General features: G+C 34.3%; 3 protein-coding genes across 4 annotated transcripts; 1 reads left to right on the forward strand and 2 right to left on the reverse strand.

Moving 5' to 3' along the window:
* The first annotated feature begins 6,263 nt into the window (after positions 1-6,263).
* LOC120342049 (N-lysine methyltransferase KMT5A-A-like) lies at positions 6,264-11,513 on the forward strand. The gene is made up of 5 exons (XM_039410714.2): positions 6,264-6,952; positions 8,431-8,515; positions 8,759-8,862; positions 9,041-9,187; positions 9,925-11,513. Exons 1-5 carry the CDS (start codon positions 6,399-6,401, stop codon positions 10,154-10,156), a joined length of 1,122 nt encoding a protein of 373 aa, XP_039266648.2. The 5' UTR covers positions 6,264-6,398; the 3' UTR covers positions 10,157-11,513.
* Positions 11,514-11,990: 477 nt separating this feature from the next.
* Positions 11,991-16,510, reverse strand: LOC120342048 (uncharacterized). Of its 2 annotated transcripts, XM_039410711.2 has the most exons (8): positions 16,219-16,510; positions 15,748-15,825; positions 15,099-15,214; positions 14,747-14,958; positions 14,305-14,474; positions 13,867-14,063; positions 13,071-13,295; positions 11,991-12,744 (listed from the first exon to the last, which is right to left on the reverse strand). In XM_039410711.2, the coding sequence occupies exons 1-8, from the start codon at positions 16,421-16,423 to the stop codon at positions 12,499-12,501; spliced, it is 1,449 nt and encodes a 482-aa protein (XP_039266645.2). In that variant the 5' UTR covers positions 16,424-16,510; the 3' UTR covers positions 11,991-12,498. The 2 variants fall into 2 exon arrangements, with proteins under 2 accessions (XP_039266645.2, XP_039266646.2); XM_039410712.2 differs by lacking the exon at positions 15,748-15,825.
* Positions 16,511-19,979: 3,469 nt separating this feature from the next.
* LOC120343015 (uncharacterized) lies at positions 19,980-21,924 on the reverse strand. The gene is made up of 6 exons (XM_039412081.2): positions 21,748-21,924; positions 21,316-21,449; positions 21,120-21,202; positions 20,838-20,918; positions 20,681-20,764; positions 19,980-20,525 (listed from the first exon to the last, which is right to left on the reverse strand). The coding sequence occupies exons 1-6, from the start codon at positions 21,853-21,855 to the stop codon at positions 20,368-20,370; spliced, it is 648 nt and encodes a 215-aa protein (XP_039268015.2). The 5' UTR covers positions 21,856-21,924; the 3' UTR covers positions 19,980-20,367.
* Positions 21,925-23,920: the final 1,996 nt, after the last annotated feature.

The following is a 23,920-nucleotide window of genomic DNA, read 5'->3' on the forward strand; positions in this document are numbered from 1 at the left end:
CAAGTACTTTTGATCCTGCTCACTTTATAGTGAAATCAGGCAAATCAGTTAAATTGCTTTAATTATCTTTGACCGTGCGTAACTATATATATGTAATTAAATAACAATATATATCTATTTTATCTCAATTCAATGGCCGGCAAGTTGGCGCCCATATCACTAATTACAAAGTATTGAATTCACCCTTGCAACTTTTCTCAATATTGAAATACATCGTAAATATAGTAAGTAGCAAGTTAAATATACGCCAAAATATACTGCCAGAAAACGTGCCCACTGATAATGAAATGCGGACATTTAGTTGCAAGCCAAATGTCTGAATTTTGGAAACGATATCTTTTTCACAATTTAAAAAATACCCTGTCACTGTTTTTAAAAAAATCATTGAACTCTAACTTATAAGACTTTTATTATCCAAAGTGTCCAGTCTTCATTGATTTGAATGACCTGAATGCCGTATAAATTGGCAATCGCTTCTCGGTACAATTACAAGTATCTTTCCAAGTCTAGCCCGTAACGCTTTGGACAAGTAAACGTTAACTTATGAGTAGCATTACTTCCTGTGTTTGGAATAGACAAGGGATTAGTACTATTGAACGTGACGTGAGTCGCAGTCGTAGTATGGAATATTCAAAGCTCTGCCAATTTTTAACCGATAACGAACGAGTAAGCGTCTTCTTATCACGATAAAGGCGCTAAATGTAAAGTTCGGCAGAACATATGATGTCTATTTACAACATTTTCATGATATAACTCTACTGTAGAATGGATGATGGTGACCAAAATCATACTAAAATAATGTATTCATTTGTACAAAATCACGAAATGTTTGTAGTATTGGAGCATGAGATCTGTCATAAATTTATTTTCAAGGCGTATATGATTGTATTAAAATCCACAGGAACAAATGCCTAAGTTCGTTTTTATTAACTTCGAATTAACGTAGGCAACGATAAAAATGCGTTGGGATACAAGTATAAGCTAAAAATGTTTTCTCGTTTGAGATATACTATTGTGATTACAATCACTGCAAAATTGTTAAAAGATATGTGTTAGAGCAGTTTTTATTTTCTAATTCAAATTTCAACAAAATTGTTGTTTTATTTGAAATAGTTATTATGCAACAAGTTCGAATAACATTTTTATATTGAATTAAAACTGGATATTTGCTGGTGCTGAGATTTGTAATTTCAGACATTTTTTTACTATCTATGCAAGAATGATCAATCTTAGTGGGGTTTTCTCGTTGTTATATTTAACTCATATAAAGTCTGAAACTAACCTTGCACAGATTTCATTCTACTTTCTGCCATCCTAACATTAAAAAAAACTATGCTAAAATACATTCCAATGAATTTCACAGTTTCATCGTTTCTGAAACCAATTTAGGTCAAAAATTGGTGTCACTTTGGATCACGTTAAGCAAGCATACCCTAAGTGACACTCCAAAAAATTGGTTCTCTGATACCTGTCATCCTGTACTCAACATAACCTCAAACTTTAAAACTGAAGTTAAAAAAAAATAGAAGCTCATAGTTTTACTAATGTGTCATTTAAAAATATTGTCCATACCACTTTATTGTCACATGGCGTGAGGATCATACACGTTTTTCACGTTAAAATAAATATGCAATAACGAATAGTAAATATTAACCAATGTGTTTATACGCAACCTATCATATCGGAGAAGTAAAATCTTGTACTGTTAGCAAAACATTGTATAGACTCAAACCCAAAGATATTTGGTGAAGTTATATTCATACTTACTAAGTTATGCTCGATTAAATATTTAAATTTATTCAGGATTGTACCGACCTTTGGTCCAAGTTCACTTTAATCATCAAAAGATAAACATTGACTATTCGTTTGAAAAATATCATGATGACAAATGACAAAAACAAATGTAAATGATCACAAATCCCCCTGTGCCCAACAGGTAACAAATATCTTCAGAGACACACGACTTCAGAAAAGGTTGAAACAAAATGGAAAGTAGTGGAAATTGCCCCGACTAATATTGTATGCAAGTTAACCGTTTTTTTACGATACCGAGATACAAAAGATACAAGATTCATATTAAAGATATCAAAAAAGACATTCTCACAATTTCAAGAAAGGTGAATTTTCTTTTCGGTGAATTCCAAACTATAACCACATGACTACAAGATAAATTTGTAATACATTTTAGGGATCTAAATTGACATCAGTAAAACCTGTGGAGTGCTTAAGAGTAGGAACAACAAAAAGTTTAACTTGTTTCAAATAACTTGTTCGTTAAGTATAACTGAATAAAATTATATCATACACAGACTTTAATATTTGCTCATTTTGAAACTATTAAATAGGGTATAATTGATAAATTTTGCTAACAGTAATTACAGGAGCATGTACTGTAAGAGAAATACGGACTGGCGTTATCAAGACAATATATATATTAAAAACGATGTTCATTCAAAATCCACCGGTCTAAGTCTCTTTTTTCCACTATTGCAGATGAAGCATTAGGCTTAGGTTTTTGTGAAAACAAGTCCATGCCTTCAAAAACAAATAACTAACTAATCCCATATCTAGGGTTACCATATTTTTTGTGACTTCAAATCGGGACGCCTCGAAAGACAACGACCCCTTAGCTGTGATTTTATAACTTCACATTACTGATTTTACTACATAGGCCTACATTCCTACATTTAAAGCTGTCCTGGCTGTCTTTATTGACCATATTGTTATCGAAATTTCATGCGCATATTCTCTGTCCAAATATCGGGTTCAATTCGAAAAATAGGAAGGAATTGACGTTAACGATACCGGTACAAATAATTCGAATTTAGACTAATTAGTATTGATTTTACATGCGATACGTCTGCCATCAATGGGAATCAGCGGGAAACGAACGCATTTTCAGTAAGTAGGCTAGCGCTGCGCTACACAGAAACAACAGTAACGAGAACATGTTTGTGTATTATGCTGGAAAAGCGGGACTTTTGGCTAACTTATCGGGACGGCGGGACAAAACGCTGAAAAGCGGGACGTATGGTAAGCCTACGCCATACCCGACATTGAATGGTAACCGGACGAGAGGCCGTGGTTCGCCCTATATGATTAAGCCGTCCTATCGGCTTTCCTCTCCCCCGGGATAAATATGTAAATCCTATCCTATAACCAATTAAACGCCGATGAACCTAAGCAATCTTAGGTTCTGTTGTGAATGTGATATATTGTCATACAATTTTTTTATTTGAGATATATAATCGTAAATATATACTACTATTTTGAAACATATAAAATTACTTTGAAACAGGAATGAATAATGATTTAAGAATTGAATAAACAGAATAATGTTATTGGCAGAATATTCAAATGTGGAATTGGTTAGACTTTGTAAATTTAAGCGTTTTTTGCTGTCAAATGTTCGCATTGCAGAGTTTTTCTACTCTTCCACGTTGAAATATACTGACAAGTGCAGTCTAATCTATCTCAGATTTTTGGTATCATTGTGAGAAAACATAGTTCTCGAAGTCAAAATGGCTTCTAAATTATTTTATTTTTAAAGCACAAAAAATCTAACAACAATAAAATCGCGATTCCGTGCTTTGAAACCATGCTTCAAAAGTTGTCCGAGCGGAAATGTGTCTGAGAGACTGGTTAAATTCTAATTCAGATATTTAGTCAACGTTAAATGATTGGTTCAGTAGTTGGAAGGAAATTCTACCTCTTTCTGCAACAGCAACGTGAATAACAACAATTAAGCAAAGATATTATATATAAAAATAATTCAGATATATACTATAAAATTATATATTTAAAATAAAATTAAAACCCAGCAAGAAAAATTCACATAAACAGGAGAGCGATGCTCAAATATATCGACCCGGGGGCCAAAACGAAGTTGTTCGGGTATACAATCTTCCACAATAGACTATCTGTACCGCAGTCTTCATGACTTTACCTGCCCTCCGGATAGCAGAAAAACTTGATAAAGATTTGCTTGACATTCTATCTTGACGAACTAACATATAAATATTTTGTTCAATACCTAAAGTTTGCACACTGTACGAGATAACTTGCTTGTGATTACTGATTACTAGAAAAAATAAAACGAGAATATCGGTTGGAAACCGAAGACTTATCGATCGATAGGGGATCCTCCAAAACAGAAACTGCAGTTTCGATTCATCCGCTCTTGTAACTTGCGCACTGCGCATCGCACACACACACTCGGCGGGTTTCAAAATTCTCTCGCTTTACAAAAATCTAGATCACTATAATATATAATTGATTGATAACTCGCTAATTATACGACATAATTCGCCCAAAATCAATAGGCTTCTGGTCCGTTATAAGATGAATGCACATGCAAAATCTGGAGCAGATTCGATCTCGCTTTCGTGAGATATCGCGTGCATCTAACAGACACACAGACAGACAGACAGACATAGGGATAGGATAGGATTTACATATTTATCCCGGGGGAGAGGAAAGCCGATAAGACGGCTCTCGCACATAACCATCCCTGCATGGGATTCGAACCTGCGAACCCACGCAGAGTAATTAGAGGTGCGGTGGCGAGCGTATTCCTAACGCTTAGCCCGTTGAGCCACACCGCCGCGCATACAGACAAATACCTATCAATATACTTACCGATCTTAAGATCGATAAGTAATCAGTGTACTAAAATGTAGGCTGAACATTGGCCTCATAATAAATAAATAAAAAAAGTGAAAAGTTGCACTTGTCTCGAAATGACCTAACAGATACGAGGATTAGGACATCGATGCAACTACTGCACGTCAGTCGTTAAATTTCAAGTAATTGATTACATTTTAAGGTAAAATTTTCACTGAGAATGATTAATATTTAAAAGATAATGAGAGCTACGGGAAGAATAGTTGGGAGCCGCATGCGGTTGAGAACCACTGGCGTTGAATGTGGGTGTTTTACACTTCTATATGACGTCATTGTACGCCTGACTGCGAACGTTTTCAAATTAGTCCAGCTGTTTTTACAACCAAGATGTTATGTGAATCTAGCAGAGAACACAGGCAGAAAATCGTAACCGGTATTCTTACACATTGCGCTGCATTCTGAAAACCCAACATAATTTTAACAGCCTAGATGAGTTATCGTATAAATTTTATAATTTTATAAATCTATAATTGAAAAACATATAATTAAATAAACTTATATTTAATGATAACCATGGTGAAAACTAAAAAAACTGCATTACCGTACCAGATTACAGTACCGATACCGGTACCGGTACTTGAAAATACTGGATAATCATAGCCTACCTGCATATGGTACCAGTATCGGGTATGGAATAACTGAAATCTTCATTTGTGTAACTTATATGTTTTTTTTGTGTGTTATTACTGTACCGGTATTATGTATATTATTTATTTATTTTTTCCAACTCTGGAATCCATGTTATCTGTATGTGGAACCTTGTAAAAATAAATTCGCTGAGCTGAACTACCTGGACATAGCTCTTACGGCATAGAACAGTAGAACCAGTAATTATTGGGTTCAGCAAAGTAAACGCCATGTGCCATGAGATACCGCGCCGTAACTCTGTAACTGCTCACCGTAAATACCACCAACAAATAGGCTATGTGATGTGAAATTCATTCCTGCCAGACAGACTTTATTTTTAAATCAATATTTCTACATTCAGACATTACTGCATCACATATTTGTTGAGGCGCAGTTCTTACCACTTCATGGCAGCTCCTGCCACGAACGAACTGCGGCAGCTCTTGCCATGGTTTTATAGCGCTATTCAGTAATCAGTATTAACGGTATATTCACAAATTAATGTACCAGATTTTAATTGATCATGTGGAATTATATCTACTTAAACCCTAACCCTAACCCCAAACCAATCAAAACTGTATCCATAAGAAAAACGTTCCAACTTACACAATATTTGTCACCATAATAGACAGCCCTGTCTTTACGGCCCACCTGCCGCGGTTACGGCAGCAAAATTTTACCTGCCATTGGTTTTCAATTTGCTGCCGCGGTGACGGCAGCTCGACATTGGTTTGTGGCAGCTAAAAAGTCAGTTGCCATGAGTTTGGCCGTAGCGGCCATGGTATGGAAATACCGCCATGGTTTTGCGGCAGCTGCAGATGCCACAGAATACTTGAAACTGCACTTGTATTTGTTTGGCATTATTTAAGCAGTCATACATTTCACATCGCATTTTTGTTTGGAGTTATCAAAACAGTCCCAAATACTGAAATATCTATTATTGTCTTCTTCATTTCAGGAATAAGATATTATTGTGTATCTCGAATAGAATATAACTGTATTATTACAGTAGTAAAGAGAACAAATAATCTGCATTGTTTGGGTCCTATTGCAGTTTTGTATAGAGACATTATTTTTTATTATCTCCAATGGTTATAATGTCGATCAAAGGGGAAACAAGTTCAGACGTTTTGCCAACTAATGAAAATGAGTCTTCCAATGTTTCTGGAAATTTTATTGACACTTCACAGCAGTTGAACACTCCAAGTAAAAAGCGGCACGTTATAAAATCAAAACACATCAAAACGGCGAAATTAGATTGTGATGTTAAAAATAGTCCTCTTTCTAAAAGTATTGGACTTATTGAAAAATTTAGAACACAAGGCAGAAATAAAAAGAAGTCTACTTCGAAAGAAGCATCGAGTCTTGCGGTTGACAACATTTCACAAGAGAAAAGTTCAGATTCCTCTGATCTGCAGCTTACTGTTTCACACAATAAAGAAGATGCTAGTCCAAAAAAGATTTCTAAACAAAATACAATCGATAAATCAGAATTATCTATCAATGCACTTGAAAATGGATCTGAATCTTCAAAAAATCTTTTTCCCTCTTCATTGATTCCTAGTGAGGGTGAGGAGAAAAAGGCCGTCAAAATACAAAAGTTCGCTCAAAATACTACACGAAAGAAGAAAACCAAAAATAGGTAAGCATAATTTCAAGCTCCTTCTTTTTTGTATAGCGTTTATTTCCACTTTCCGTATGTCTCTCAATACATGCTCAATATTGCCAGATAGTTCATAGATACTTTATACAACATAATCCAGTACTCTCTCGAGTGGTTACATCATTACAAAAACAAATCTTTTCTTTGTTAATGCTCTGTGGAGTGCAGCAGTTTGACTGATTTCCGTACTAACAGTAACAACTATATTATCTTTAGGCAAGTAAATTTGTAATGTTGATTGTTGATGAATAGTTTAATAAACCTTGTAATGTCAAAGTAGCAGCATATTTTTATTGAATTGTATGAAAATGAATTGTATAAAGAATTGTTAGTTGATTTAAGTTAATGTTATTTGAAAATTTACTATTTTTGTGTGTTGGGGTGGTGTAGCCAGTCTGCGCACGATTTCATTCAAAACGCTATAAAACAAAAACCAATATTTCCAACTCGTTAATTTTCTCACCGTAGGTGCATTGGCATTTATTTTACACACTAAACCTCGAATTAACTTTCTACGACCAGGGGTTAAAGCTATACAAACCGCCAAAGTTAAAAACACTCGGAAGACGTATTTGCGACCGAACGACCAGTGTGCGATCACAGATTTCAATCCATGCATGAAACAATTTGGCTCCTAATTGCATTTCTAACCGTCTTATATTTTAGGAACACAGTCATTTCGAACAAAACTCGTCAAATTATATACAAAGCACCGCATCACAGCAATCAAACAGACAAAGACACGGTGGTTGCAAATTGGTCGACGAAGATATTATCGGCGTTTTGGAAATGCGCACCCTCCTATTCCCCCTCCTTTAAATGTAGAAACGCGAAAATTTAAAGATGGTTAAAAGAAACACAACTCTACTCCCTTGCCAAGTTTCATCTTTTTATCTCTTATATTTGTATGGATTTTTAAGTTTTTTTAATGGACAATGGGTAGTTGGCAACATGAAAAAATGATCCGTTTTTTTCTTCGGTCGGGTTTTCGGTCGTAACTTTTTTGTTTGTGGCCGCATTTTAGTGTAATTTTGCAGAGCTATGAGGGACAAGTGGACGATAACGCATGAGAAATATCGTCGCGGTTTGTTAATTTTTTCGGCATTAATTAGATCGATGAAGTTGATGGCCGCAAAGTGGGTAAGCGGCCCTACATATCTGAAGTATGATGTTAAAACTTTTTGATGCCTTTTGCACAAGAAGATTTTGTTGTCTCCTTGAGCAGCGATGTAAAGTAACTTCTGGAATTTTGTTATTTCTTTTAATAACAACAATAAATTTTGAATCTTGTAAACCTCCCTACTTCCCTATGGTTTCTCTACTTACGCCTTGGATGAGAGCTCATGGTTTTGCATATGATTCATGCAATTCATTTTTTTTTAACTCTACTTCCCCTCTGCAAATATTTTTTTTTCATTTATAGTTGTTTAATTTTTTAATTATATTGTTTGTAACAGTTCTAAACCCTCTGTGAGAAGTCATGTTCTGACTGACTACTATCCTGTAAGAAGAAGTTCCAGAAAGCCAAAGTCATTATTACAGGTGTGTTAAAATTATTCATGGGACTTCAATCTTTATTCGAGCCTAATTTTTGATATTTATATTATATTGTCCCAGACAATTATTTTAATTCAACGTATTGAAGTATACGATCTTACTTATTTATACAAAGAAATTGATCTAGTGATGGCAGTGGCAGAAGTTTGGCCACATAAATGAGTTCTTAATAAACTATATTCCTCATTTGGACCATGTACGGTGAAAAAAACACTTTTATATTTTTAGAAAGAACATGAAGATGTTATTATTGAAGCTATCAAATCTAATTGTGAAGATGGATTAGAAGTTGTAGAGTTTGAATCTAAAGGAAGAGGTGTAATTGCCAAAAGGTAAACAGATCTTTTCACAATATAAATTTTATTGAACTCAATGATATATGCACTATGGAGTATGGTAGTTTAAATCAGACTTATAGTTTCAATTTTGATAAAATGCACATTATCTGCACTAAATTTTTCATCTCAACCTTCTATATTTGTAAATATAACAATAAATTGTACGATTTAGAGCATTTAAGAAAGGCCATTTTATTGTTGAATATGCTGGAGATTTAATTGATTGGAATGAAGCAAAACAAAGAGAAGATAAATATGCTAAAGATCCCACAGTCGGATGCTACATGTATTATTTTATATTTGATAACACAAATTATTGGTAAGTTTATTTCACCTGCATATGGTTGTGTTTCCAATAGTGTTCGCCAATGTAAGAGAAAATAGGCTAGATACCAGGTAATTTATTTTGAACTCTAAAATGGCACAAAAAATACAAGAAAAAGGCAGAGAACGGAGACTCAGTGAAATTGCTGAAACTTCAAATGAGATTTAGAACATGAGACATAAAAGTACCAAATGGGCAATCTCACCTTTTGACATAGAATAACATTGAAAAAAGCATGATGAAATACTCTTTTACAGGCTTTAGTAAGAGACACTCAATCCAAGTTCAACTCTGTTTTTTTTTTCTGAATACTTTTGACTCTCGTCAGTTTATCTGTCAGTTCACTGAAGGTTTGCTTCTGTGATTTCTTGAGGAGCATTGTGCAGCGTTGTATTGTGCACTGTACTACTTGAAAACTAACCAACTTAAAACTAACTACATATAAAAACACAGAGTCAAGCTTAGATCAGTCCATCTTTATAGCCTTTGCTGCCACTTCGCTGATGTTTAATATATATAGAAAGACATAAATAAATGTGGTTCAGGAACCGGCATCTACATGGTTCTCCATGCCAAGCCTATTTGGAAAGTATGCGTCAATTCGAAAAAATGTTTTCATTATATTTTTTCACCATTACTGCATAAGTTTATTCATTAGAACAGCATAATGCATTTGCAATATAATGACGATTTAAAATCTTCTGAACATACTTTGTATCTCTCCATTTTAGCGTTGATGCTACTGTTGAATCAGGTCGTCTCGGTCGGCTTTTGAATCACAGTCGAAAAAATCCAAACTGTAAAACAAAACTTGTGAGTATGCCTGGAGTCAAAAGTAATGCAGGTCCTCGATTGGTGATTGTAGCAAAACGGGATATAAATGCAGGAGAAGAATTAACTTATGATTATGGTGACAGAGACAAAGAAACGTTACAGTCACATCCATGGTTGAAAGCAACTTGACTACTTCTTGTTTTCAAGGGATGGACTGGAATTTTCTTGAAAATATACAGATAATAAATGAATTCTTTTGTACACTTAGGCTTTGGTTGAAATCAGGGATGTCCAAATTGATTATTTGAATTGATTAAAATTGATTTTATTTAGAAATGAATAAGAATGGTTTTGTTTGCGCTTGAGGTTCTTGAACTTCTATTTGTTTCAGAGATCAAGTTACAAGTATATAGGGTGATTTGCTCCGCAGTTGTCCTCTCTAGAATATCTTCCAAATAACCTCCTTGGCATTAGAGACAAACTTACATTTGCCGCACAAAATATAAGGTTTATTTTAAAAAAAGTTTGAATACTGGCGATATTGTTTTTGGTTTACAACATATTTACCAATGAACTATTAATTAGGATCATTCATAGCGTTTGATAAGTTCTTGTTTCCAACATAATCAATAATGTATATTGTTCTTGAAATAGCCAAATGAAATTTATTAAAAACATAGAAATTGTTTGTTTGGTGAATTTCGTTTTAAGATCAGGCATTATGCTGCCATTTGAGTGCGAGTATGACATTTATAATTTGAATTTTATTCTCTTATCAAATGTATTGGTTATTGCATTCAGGAAAGTTAACATATGTTTAATCAATCAACTACTGCCAGAATGAATTACTCTTCAACTTCTCAGAAGTTTTTATTTTTTCAAATGCATTCTGAACTGATTTATGTTGGTCTTCATTTTTACTTGTTTTGGAAATCTTATTTGAATATCGCACAAATGGATAAATGGAAGCTCTTTAATTCCGTATCAAGAATTGGGGTTTCGAAGTTTTCGATGTGAAACTATTTGAGTTTTGTATTGTTACAATGTTGTTATGCTCAATTCATAAAATTGACTGACTACAGTGAAAAATAATTACAGTTGTTATTTATGAAAATTAGCAAAGCTGAGATTTTACTTCAATTTATATGTGGTGTATATTGAATTGCATTTAATTTGATTGAAACTTTTTCTATGAATTAGGACGGCACATTACTCATAGGATTGTTGATAATCGGGTAGTTTGTTGCGTTGTCGATATAGTACCATTACCCTTGACATTTTTACACGAACTGCCTGTGTTTATGTGGGTTTAAGTAAGGTGTGCCAACTACCAACTATTTATTTGTTGGATTTAACTTTTGTTTAACATATATCGGCGTTTTTGTCATATTTCTGAGCTTTTGGCCATTAGTGTTTTTGTTTGTTGTTTTGTTTTATTTTCAATTTTTTTTCAACCTTCAATATGCTGCTTCGAGAAATATTGTGTGCTAAGTGAAATTTTATAACAAATTTAATAAGTCAACATAAATCTGAAGTTAAGTATGAACATTCGTGTGAAGAGATTTATTTAGTAGCAGAAAATCCGCTTTCGTGTTTATTCGAGGAGAAAGCGACTCATCATATTATGGCGATCCACGGTATGAGTCCGAATCTAACGTGAGATTAGTTTCAGATGAATGAACTTGGTGGTCAAACCTACGATGGTGGGAGCGCAATCCTTTCGTACATAATTGCGGAGGCGAACTCGCTCATAAAATTCAGAGTTCTAATGTCAATCCTAGTAAATGTTAACGAATGTTTTCACCTCGCATTAAATAAAACAAATATACCTAAAATAGTAAGTTTAAAAAGTGAATTTTGTGGGTAACTACGTCATAGTGGACTGTGATCTTCGACTTGGTTTTTAATAAAAATTTAATCAAACCCAGGGGGTTAACTAATTAGACGTCTGCCTACGCGAAGACCCACGTCAATATCTTGGGGTGTGGTGTTGCATGCGAACAACACCCATGCTAACGACGAATTATTTTATCTCCTTTATATCTGTTTGAAAGAGCGATTCATTTTGACATATATTATGACAAGCGTTTCAAAGCCATCGCCCCGGGAGTTGTGATTTTGGTTAAACCCGACATGTGATACGTTCGTCATAAACTGAGGGATTGACTTGAGATATTGCACGGATTAGCTGTGGTCCAACGTTTTACCGGATCAGATTTAGACAATAAGAGCCCCAAGGTTGTGTCATTTGTGAGGCCCCTCTTTAGCAATGACGCCATAATTGCTCCTTGGAAACCAATATTACGTTATAATGATGGGTAAAATATATTATATCGTTATAAATTTTCAAATTGCATGGACTACGTCATTTTACTTACAGAAAAGATACTTATGCTAATCAGTCAATTATATTGAATAGCAAGTTGAATTTGAAAAACACTTTACGGAACTCAAGGTTGTGATAATACGTTATGGCTCCAGAAAACCCGACGTTGTAATACCCGTTTCTGGGCGCGAGAGGCATGGGCAAGTCAGATAACGACAGAATTTATTGTTCCGTGTATTCGACGTCCCACTGTGTCTTTTCGTCCGTTTGTATTTGATTTTCGACCTTCTGATCTTTCCGTGTTCCATTTTCTCACATTCGAAATATCCGGAGCGCTTTGGCAACGTATAGAAGCGATTCCCGGATTGTCCATCTCCGAATGTTGTGAATATCGCTTCTCCTCCACATTTCCAAATCTCACATGTCGAAATTTTTGAAATTTAGTGTGATTCTACAACAAGAAAATGTATTTTAAATTATTTTGTCTCACTCGTGTGTGAAAATGGGAACGGAAATATTATAAAAAGCTAGGCGCTGCTGGTATGAGCAAGCGGTGACTTTCTTACCCTGGAGTCAAAACCAAGGTTCAGAATACGATTCTTAGGAATCGATGGCTTTATCAATATTAGGAGCAAAATAGAGAACAAATGTTACTCACCAACAAGCGGTGCTTGCACGTACAAAAAGCGAAAAGTTTTTTTTTAAATATAGCAATTGGTTTTGCTTTCAGTTAGCCTAAACATAGCACAATCAGGGTACAGAAGATAAACGTCTTACTTTGTGTTCCAGGGGAACAGTTGGCGTCTTTATTGAAGAGTAACTTCTCGTTGCCATCTCCATCTCTTTTGCTTTCGTAAAGTTTTGGGCTGATCTATCACGACCGGGTTCGAGTAACTCTGATTTTTTCTGCTTGCGAAATGGATTGTGCAGGCGCCGAAACATGTTAGATGTTTCTGCAGATTGTGGCCTTTGCTCCTTTTTCTTAATAGCTGGCAGAACCATCTGCAAATCATATAATATGTGCTAGACAAGCAGCCAACTCGATCTGAGTGTGCGGCGTACATGAGTATTTTTATTTGAACCGGTTGAATGAGAAAACAATGCTCTTTTTTGCTCTTTGTCACGTTTATTTATCTTAGGCTACATCCGCAATACACGTAGGGGACCAAATTTTGTGAAGTATATTGGGGTATATTTGGATAAACGTTCCTCCAAATCCTCACAATTTACATTCTGTATTTCTATTTTGCAAATGATTTGAAAACAACTTTTTTTCGTGACATATTTCGCATTGCGTTTTGGTTATTATATTCTAAATACATCGGTTAAACCTATGGTTGAAGAAGTTTTAAGATATGAGGTTCGAGTCTTGCTAATTTATTAAATTTGGGAGATACGATACAACTATAAATGATAGTTCATTGCCAAAAGCAAGCATGAAAAATTTCCACAAATAGGCAATGATACCCTTTACCAGATAAATAACAGTTACACTTTCTAAGCATTAAATTATCTTCCTCTATTTTTATCATTAGTTAATTTAGAACTGTGTTGAACCAATATAGATATTCACCTCATCCTGGACGGTTACGTCTTGATTAACAATTTGATATTTTGGAACATATGTAGGATTTTTATGTCGAACTGCAGGAATTTTCACTAAACTTTTTCCCATGTGAAATACCCCGAAATCAGGATCAGTTTCACCAACGCTGTCGTCTGATGGAGCTGGGTAGTCAGCAGCAGCACGACGTTCCGATTTTCTAGTAGCTGTGATATTTTATTACAATTTTAAGTTGATATATATTGGCAAAATAAAATCGATATTATTCCAGATTTCTACCTTTTCTAGTCGTACAAATTACTCTTAACAAAGTTGACCCCAAGTTTCTGCGTCGCTTTTCCTGTGGGCCTATAAAATACGTATTACTCCAGTCTTGAAATATTTATTACGTTTACTAAATTCTGTTTTCTTCGAGTCTAACAGTGAATCGCCTAATGTAACACTTACCCCACATTTCGTTTGCAAATGGACCTTCGTTGGATTTATGTAATAATACTGTTCCTAAATCCGGTAAAGTTTTTAGAGCTGATTTCATATCTTGTTCGCTAAGGGATGTAAATTTTATTCTTCCATCCATAGCATTTGCAAAACTTGTCATTAGTTGCATTAGATCCAGCCTAAAATAATGAAAAATCGATTAGTACCATATTCTCATGGCCCGGAACATATTCATATATATATATATATAATTTTTTAGACAGATGATAATAGCACACTATCCTTTCAACGAGCAATTATCTATATTTTATGCAGAATTGTGATTAGTAATAAAAGGTGCATACAATTTAATTACCAATGATAATTAAACACCATAACTCGCCTCAACATGCCTAAAGAAATATGCTAGATAGTGGAATGTATGTAATTTCACAAGTAGTACACAACGTGCCTGTCAAAAAGGCTATAGTTTTCTTCCAATTCTGAAATATATCCGGAGTCTTCTGCCGTCGAGAATGTTCTGAAATCATTTGCCTGATCAAATATTTTCATTAAAATTTCTGAGTTTTTCAATATGAATGTCAACTGTGTCGTTTGATAGTGAGCCATGTCATCAAGTTGGTGGCGTAAATGTTTTTCGTGACTACTCAGCATTTGCAAAAACTGAAATAAAAAAACAGTAATATATTTTACTCGGGTATGAATGAACTTCCTTTTGGACGAGTGTGATTGCACAATATGATACTTTTATCCATTTCTCATTTTAAAACAAGTCCAGCCACCGCACCTATAAAGTGACTTACTTTTACGGTAAACTGCTTCAACGAAGTTTTAATTTTTCTTTCTATTGCCTCATTTCTCTTTTTATTTTTAATCAAGGCTTCTTTAATAGCAGCATTGCATGCTGCCAATTGTTTATCTGAAATAAGAAAAACAGACATGAAATCAATAGGATATTTGGCTAAAAATCAACAGATATAATTGATTGTTATCAAGAGATAGCCAATAGCGCTTCGCTCTATTCAAACCAATAGTTGGAATAGGAATAGATATATGGCCAATATCATCATTTGAATGGCCTGTTACGTAAAAGGTAATCGGACTGCCATATAGAACACTGTATGGCTCCGCCTAACAATTATGGTGCCTATATAATTAACGTTATATTAATCGGAATTGTATCAAATGTGACGAAGAATTAGGGAAAATAGGTTCTGACGTGTTCTGTAAATTAATCCAAGTGAGGAAGAAGAACTGAACAGAGTATAAGCGTGATGATATAGTATTACGAATACGCTGGAACATGATGATCCACAGGGTGTTATATGAGACTAGTTTGTTATATTATCATTGTATAAAATAATTATTAAACTTTGAATGCAGACGATATATATTAATTAATCATCACGGTTTCATGGTTGTTTAATGTACATTATCGCATGATATACCTACGTTTTCTGATTGCTTTCATCCCGAATTGTCTGTTAAATTTACTCCCCGTTTTTGTTTGCAGACGAGAGTTTGTTGGGTCTAAAATATAGCATATAACGTCGACTCATTTATAATTAAATTACCAGCTATCTCATCAATTCTTTTTTGTCATTTAAAGTTAAAAATTACATATACCTCAGTCGGGCTACTGAAAAGGAAAACGGTAGTGTGCCAAGGTTTCAGTAAGAAGTTAAAGTAAACTGTATTGAATAAAATGCTAGTCGCAGTTTTAAGATGATTGAAACACGTGATAATTGAATATATATATATGATATTCCTTATAGTATTTGTAAAAAATGGTACCCTTGATAATAGGCCAATGGAACGTATTACTTTTATTGAGAATTATCTTGGAATATCAAAAATTCACGTCAGAAGATCAAGAAGATTGTCCCCTTTTTGTTTTTTGAACATGCACCTTTACCTACCTACCTTTACTATAATTCTCGTTGAGAGTTGTACTTATTAAGTCATTCAGGTTGATCATTTCATGTAACCTTTTCCCCATTACTTTGATATCGACGTGATGCAATTGACATGATGCACATAGTATTTCATGGCATCTCTTACAAATATATAATTCAGAAGAGAAGTTCTTTTTACAACAATTCGCGCAACAAAACTGTCCAGTCAGCATGATTCCTGCTACTCGGATAGGTAATGCTATTGATTACAAAAAGTAAAGGAATTTCCAAATATGTCGTTATCGCTAAATGATTATACATCTTAAAACAACCCAATTAATTGAATAACGAACAAAAAATACATTTTCTTTTCGTTTTCTATTCATCTTTTCATTGGCGTGAACACTACACTCAACCTTTCATACACATGTACGTATACCTAACTCTTTATTATAATGGCAATGATATTTATGAAATTCAATTGATTTTAACTTGAATAGAGTAAGATATGAGACATTTTAATGTAGTATAATTTATGTTTGAAATTTGAACAATTAAGATTTTATTTCAGTTATTCAACCATGTAAAAATGATTTATAGCGGTATCACGAGGTTTGTATATATATTTTGATTTATAATTTAATCGTTTATCAAAGTCCCTTTCAGAAATAAGCTTTAGTAACTTTGCATGTTACTTATTTTCCATAGAGAAACATCTTAATCTTGTCTCACTCGCAAATGAATAAAATAATAATACAGAACTGGTTTTATCGCGCTAACTCCGTATAAATCCACCCTGAATGCGGATTCAATGAGATAAAAGTTCGCAATGTATTCCAAGTGTCTTGGGTAAATATGATCAATCTTTCTTTTGCCTTTCGGTAGCTGTTTGCCTAGTAAAGGCATCCCGCCCTAATTTGGCCATTTTTCGATGATTGTGAATCATATCGCCTATTTACAGCCTTTAAACCCAATACGTCATTCGCAGTTTCAAGCGTTTCTGCTGTTTTAAAATTAAAATCGAAATGATAACAGGACATATGGACCATAACCGATTATCCAGCCATTTTCTTCGTAAGGCATAATGTAAGTAGAAATCGATTTGGATTTTTCATGAGAATGCATTAAAACTTACTTATTCAAATCTGTGCAAAGTGTTCATTCAAATTTTTGTCTTACTTCAGTTGAATATGAAGGGATTTTGCCGTCTCGATAAAAAGTGGAAAAAGATTTCATTATCTACAAGTGACTGGAGAAAACAAGCTCTGTAGTTTTTGTCGGTAACAATGGTCACATATGTAATAAATTGATTGATTAAATCATTACTCTCTGTTGTCGACTATAGGCCTAAGCTATAAGCTGTGTGACGTAGGCCTATAATATGCTCTTTAGCCAATATTATTACAACTGCGTTTTCGATTGCGTAAAAGTGATGTATTGTCTGCTTGTCAAAAATTTCAAATAACATGGCTTTTGCATCCTGTTTCAGCTACTGTCTGAGATGTATTGTTTCCTTCAACCATCCACCTGCGAAAGACCATATATTCCGTGACTTTATTGTCAGCGATATTTGATTAACAAAGCGAGAGAAATTGGCAAATAACTCATATATCAGCCTCTACAAACATTATTAAAATGCGATTTCGTGGTTCGGATAGCCCGCGCTTTGTTCTGCTAAATACGTGAGCGAGGATTCTACTGTTACTAAACTTAACCGTTTTTATCACAAATACTTGTTTTACAGCAAAATGCTCTCGCGATTTTTCCTATGCGGTGGAATTTCTTGCGGCGAAATTTCCTACGGCGAATTTTCCGAACATGCTTTTTTTCATTTTCGTAGCCGGGTGTGTCAGAAGGAGTGATTAAAGTGCCCCGATTTTATATCAATACATTATAATACAACATTATTAAATAAAGTGAATTATTAAAAATGTAAAACTAAAACATACTTTGCGCGTCCCTGACGCAAAGTTTTATACTTTCTGTCGTTTCATAGTTATAACGATAAACTGTAAACAAGCCTCCAAAATTACAGGATCTCAAACGCGCACAACGAGAATGGATCCAAAGATCTATATTCCATAAAACGCTCTTATAAACACTATCAAAATTAAAACCAGTGAAAAATCGTCAAAAGACACTAGAAACCTTTCTAAAACGCTCAAAAATAGTGAAAACCGTCAAAAACACTAGAAACCTTGCTAGAACGCGTAAAAACAGTGGGAAAATGGCAAAAAACACTGGGAACTTTGCTAAAACGCCTAAAAATCACTTCCTCAATATCTCCACATTTGATTGGTCAACATTTAGCAATAATAGCAACAAAGCTTTCTGCTTATCTTATGATTACTATTTAGTGGAATCCCCCATTTGAGGAAAATGTTTATACGCTTTCAGTCATTAGTCATCAGTTAAACATAAAAAACAACTCTCATAATCTGAACAACCGACTAATAACGGAATGGATGTTTTCCCGACCCTTGACACCAGACAAATTCTCCCTATACTTTACTACTGCAAAATTTTGGATGCTTATTAAGAGAGTGTTTTGGATAGTTGCAAACTGATGTACCTTCTCGAAACCATTATTTTTAATATAATATACAACCACGTGCCGCTTACACGTACAGATAGCTCATTTTAGCCAAGTCTATCGCAGCTTGTACGGGACTAATTTTTGATTATTGCAACTAAACTAAAGCTCATCGGAAGTCACAATAACAATTAAAATACTTCATATACAACTAATTTTTGGAAACACAACTAAAAACAGACAAATACCACACAAAACTGAAAAAAACGAGGCAATGTTTACAACCATGCCTGAATATCTGTCTGAGCGAACGAAGTGTCTGAGCGGCTTCAAAAATATCAATTTTTACGCTATCGTTGACTTTTTGCTGATTGGTCATTGTTACGGAATTCGGAATAAGGAATTCGATGCTCGGGAAAACCTCCATTGATAGGAGGTTAGATGGTGTTTATGATCACTAAATCGAAGCAACTTTCCTGACATGAATATGATTGGCAGTCTACACTGTATATTATACCAATTATAAATCATGTTGATTTATTGTTGCTAATCATGCATCTAAAATACAGTGATACAAATATGAAAAAAATTATAATAGCAAGGGAACCCGTTTATTTTTCTTTTTTACTGAGGGGTTATGAATCTATATGAATCAATATTTATCCAGAAAAGACTGGAAGTACTTTTATATCTTGATAAAATCAATAATCCTCCATTTTCATATCAGCGATTAGGAAATGAAAGTGCAATTTTGTTGGAACAAAATATTGTTGATTTGCATGCGGATGCAGTGCCATTTTCCTCACTTTTTCATACAAATACAGATTTTTTAATCTGAAAACACCGAAGATTTTAGAGTAACTACAAAGTTCAGCCAGTATTATTTGTTCCAATTTCTTTGTATTTGATTCGTTTTTCACTTCAAAATTTCGTGCGATGATTTTTTCAAACCTTATAAAAAAGTATTTGAAGCGGTTCGTCGACCTCTCTCGTGCTACTCTTGCGAAAGTCGGATGTTTTTTGACGGTACTGTAAAAAGTATGGTAGAATACTAAGCTTTGGTGTTCGTGTCCATAAATTTAAACCATCGCTCTCTTGTTAACTCGAGCGCGTTGCACTTATTTGCAGCATTGTAATAGGAGCTTTGCACTACTACCACATTGCGACCTAGATCGAGATTATACTCATAGTTTGTATCCTACCTTGATTTTCAAAGCATATAATATATAGGTAAATAACACATATATACAATAGAATACATTTAAACTGTTTTTTATTACATGCTGAAGTACTAGATTTACATGGCTCTGCGTATAATATAGGGGTTCATTTTGCACGTTTTTCAGGTTGGGAAAGTCGCAAATGAAGATGTTCATGGCGAAAAAAAGTTATGCTAAATTTTTTTCAAATAAGAAATATTTAGTAGTTTCTCCAAAAATATTTCGAAATACAATATTGCCGCCACTTAAAAAATTTCTTTTCAGGTTATGAAATGATCTTTCTTTCAAAACGAAATTGATTTTAGCTCATATTCTTCAATTGGGGTAATTTTGCATGGAGCAAACTAAACACTTAAGTAACATTTACATTTGCAATTGAAAGTCTTTCGGTACATTGTTACAAACAAGACTGCTCGGGTTGGCGTTAAGCTAATAGATAATCCGATGGAATCAGGTCACCACATCCGAATGTCACTAACGTGCTTGGATCGATTCCTTGCTCAACTGCAAAAGCTTTGAGCTCTGAAAGATTGTCATCATTTATTGTCGGGGTCCTGGTGAAAATTTCTAAAAGCTTCCGACCTGCACCACAACAATGGTAAAAAATTTAAAACATAAACTGTAATTAGACAGACTGCATTTCATTTGGAGCAGTTTCATTTTTATTTATTTCAATAGGAGTACAACATTATAATATTCTGAAAAATTAAGAGTCTAAATTCATGAATATTACTCACCATCCTCCATTGGAGCTGATATACTAAAGAAAGTTGAATAGTCTGTTGAATAGGCATGTGGATGAGAGTAGTACAATGACTCGTCTGTAAATAGAAAGTGGATTTCTACAATATCGCTCTCTATTCGTGATTTGGTAGCATAATTTACAATTCTCACCCTTAGAGGGAGGTCTTATTTCCATGCTAACAGATGGTTGTTCTTGATATAGTTCTGTATCCAGCTGCTCCCAGATTTTCGCTGAAACCAAGTTAAATGTCAGTCATATATTCTTGGTATAATTGATTGTATCAGTAATTTTTCATTAATGAAAATTGCAAAGAACTACCTAACATAAAATGATTTTTGATTCACTGGAAACTAAATATAGCAAACAAACTTTCTCATCAGTAGGCCTACGCGATAACAATCTAGAAAGTGGAGATAAATCACTGATCTCACCAAACTGATGATTATTCCAAATTTGACCCTGGTAGTCGCGGTATAAATCTTCTATAACAGAATGAGAATTCTGTGATTTATTCCTGTTACGAAAAAAATAACATAGTTAGGTAATTAATATATTTCATGTAGGCCTACGCCGTTATATTTTCTTCTTAACTAACAACTTTGTTTTCTTTGTTGAAATACTACTCACTTGGGAATATTGTACGTGTAGAACTTCATCGTATTCTCTGTTACGTTGAAGAATGAAACAACATGACATTTCCATAATACGGTCCAGGACGAGTCGTCCACAGCAAGTGTGAGAAACCAGACTCCTCCTTGCAACTGTGAGTAAGATGATTGAGTAAAATAATTTATGCGGCATTCAGTTCTTGAGGCATAGAGTATATTTTCTTAAATTTTTAAAAACGGATATTTTTTTAAACCGGGTTCGTTTTGAATTAAGTTGTTTTCTGTTCCGCCCGAAACGCAAAGTGTTAACGTCATGGAGAACATCTTAGGTTCCAAACCCGCGTAATAATACAATTATTTTTCGATGATATACTTGCACCGGAAGCTCAAGTAAATTCAAAGACAGAGAAATGTTTTCATTAAACATACGACAAATACTTTTTCCACTTACGCGTTTTAAATCAATATCATTTCCTGAATATATTTCTCGACTCCATGCGAACGATAAGAACAGAATAACCAAAGACAAGGAAGAAGTTGACTTCATCATCCCGACCATGTGAATGGCTCAATGCGAACTATCGCTGAAATGGCAAGGCATTTTAAAAACACATATTAAATAGAAGCATGAACAATAACACTGAATATTTAGTCGTGATGCAAATTTGCCACGTTGTTTTTGTTTTGTCTGCACTTCATCGATATTTTTCACTGTATCATTTATATGAGCTTTCACTGGCATTTTTAATATTGTACACGGGTATTCTTTCTATACTCTACCATTGCAAAATATTCGGGGCTATTTTAAAAGTGCTTTTGCGAGTTGGCGCCTGTAAAATAGGGTATGTGTTTCAAACCATCATTATGATTCATCGCATACAACAATCTGTTTTTTAAGAGTACCGGTAAATAATTTTAGCCTAGTCTATCACAGGTATTTCTACACTAAATATTATTATTAATTCTCTACACTTTTTATTACTGCAATTAAATTACAAAAGAGCTAAGCTCAAATATATGGACATGTCACAAGGTGTCGCTATTTTTCATGCTGACACATAAAAAACGAATCTCTTGAAGTCCACAGAAATTTTAAAAATAAGTAAAAATAATAGCCTTCTGGAGAAAAATTCCATCTTTAACTACGGAAAATTTCAAAGCAATTGGTCCAGTAGTCGAAGACAAAAGCGACTTTTTAAAAACGTGTCCAAGAACAACAGGACATAATATTGGAACGATTGTTATGTCCACTTAACGTGTCCAAAAACTCCTAGAAAGACAGAGTGATCATTGCATTATCTGATTTATATTTAAGTTTCCGAAACACAACTGAAAACTAACGAATATAGTTCAAAAACGCGAAAACGAGGTAATGTTTACGACCACGCTTGAAAATCTGTTTGAGTGAAAAAAAAAATGTCTGAGCGGGTCTAAATAGCTGTCCGGGTGAAAAAAGTGTATAAGTCAGTTGAGCGGCTGCACAGAATGAAAATGGTACGTCATTATTGACTTATTGCTAATTGGTCAGTGCTACAAAAGTAAACAAGGAAACTGATGTTCGGTGAAAAACATCCAATGACGTTTCCCCGACCCTTGACCGCTGAAAGATTTTCCTTCATCATTGCAAAATTTTCAACGCTGATTTTGATTGTTTTGGAGAGTTGTCGCTTACAAATAGGCCCGCATGTTTAAAACTATAATTTTTATTCAAAACAACAAAAGACGTGCCTCTTATAGGTACTGAATAGATACTTTTAAGCTAGTCTATCGCAGCTTTTGCAGTACCAATTTTTGATTCACAAACTGACCAATGCGTTTGAAGGCAAAAAACACGCAATTGGAATACTCCTTGATATTTCAAAAGCTTTTGACACCATTGACTATTCCATCCTTTTAAGTAAGCTCTATCACTATGGAATTAGAGGCATCATTCAATTGGATCAGGAGCTACCTGCAAGACAGGAAACAAATAGTGCAATATGACAACTCATTCTCTACAAATATTTGTGTCATGAAGCACGGAGTTCCTCGAGGATCTTTACTTGGCCCATTATTTTGTCTAGCTTACATTAATGACATGTCCAGATGTCTGAAATCCTCTGAGTCAATCATGTTTGCTGATGACACTGACTTGATTCTTCATGGGAAAAACCTTGAAGATCTATTCACAGTTGCAAACCAAGAACTAACCAACATCCATAGCTGGATGTTAGTTAATAAATTATCTCTTAATGCTAAAAAAACTAAATTTGTATTATTCCATCCAAGCAAGCATAGAAGTGTGAGTTGTACAAAACCACTACTGCTCAATGGCAATGAAATTGAAAGAGTGAAAGAAAGAAAATTTCTAGGAGTTATCTTTGATGAAAATCTGTTTTGGAAATCACAAATATCGCATGTTATTGGTAAAACAAAATGAAACTTGGCAGTTGCTGCCAAAGTATCCCAGTGCGTTAATCAATCAGCTTTACTAGCAATGTTTCAATCACTACTACTCAGTCATATCCGATATTGTTGCTCAGTCTGGCTCCAAGGTAATAAAACACTTGTCTCAAAATTGCAAGGTACTTGTAATAATTTTTTAAGAATTGTCTTCAGGAAAAGTAAACATGAAAGTGTAAATC

This window comes from Styela clava, chromosome 3, assembly GCF_964204865.1.
Source record: "Styela clava chromosome 3, kaStyClav1.hap1.2, whole genome shotgun sequence".
NCBI classification, from domain to species: domain Eukaryota; kingdom Metazoa; phylum Chordata; class Ascidiacea; order Stolidobranchia; family Styelidae; genus Styela; species Styela clava.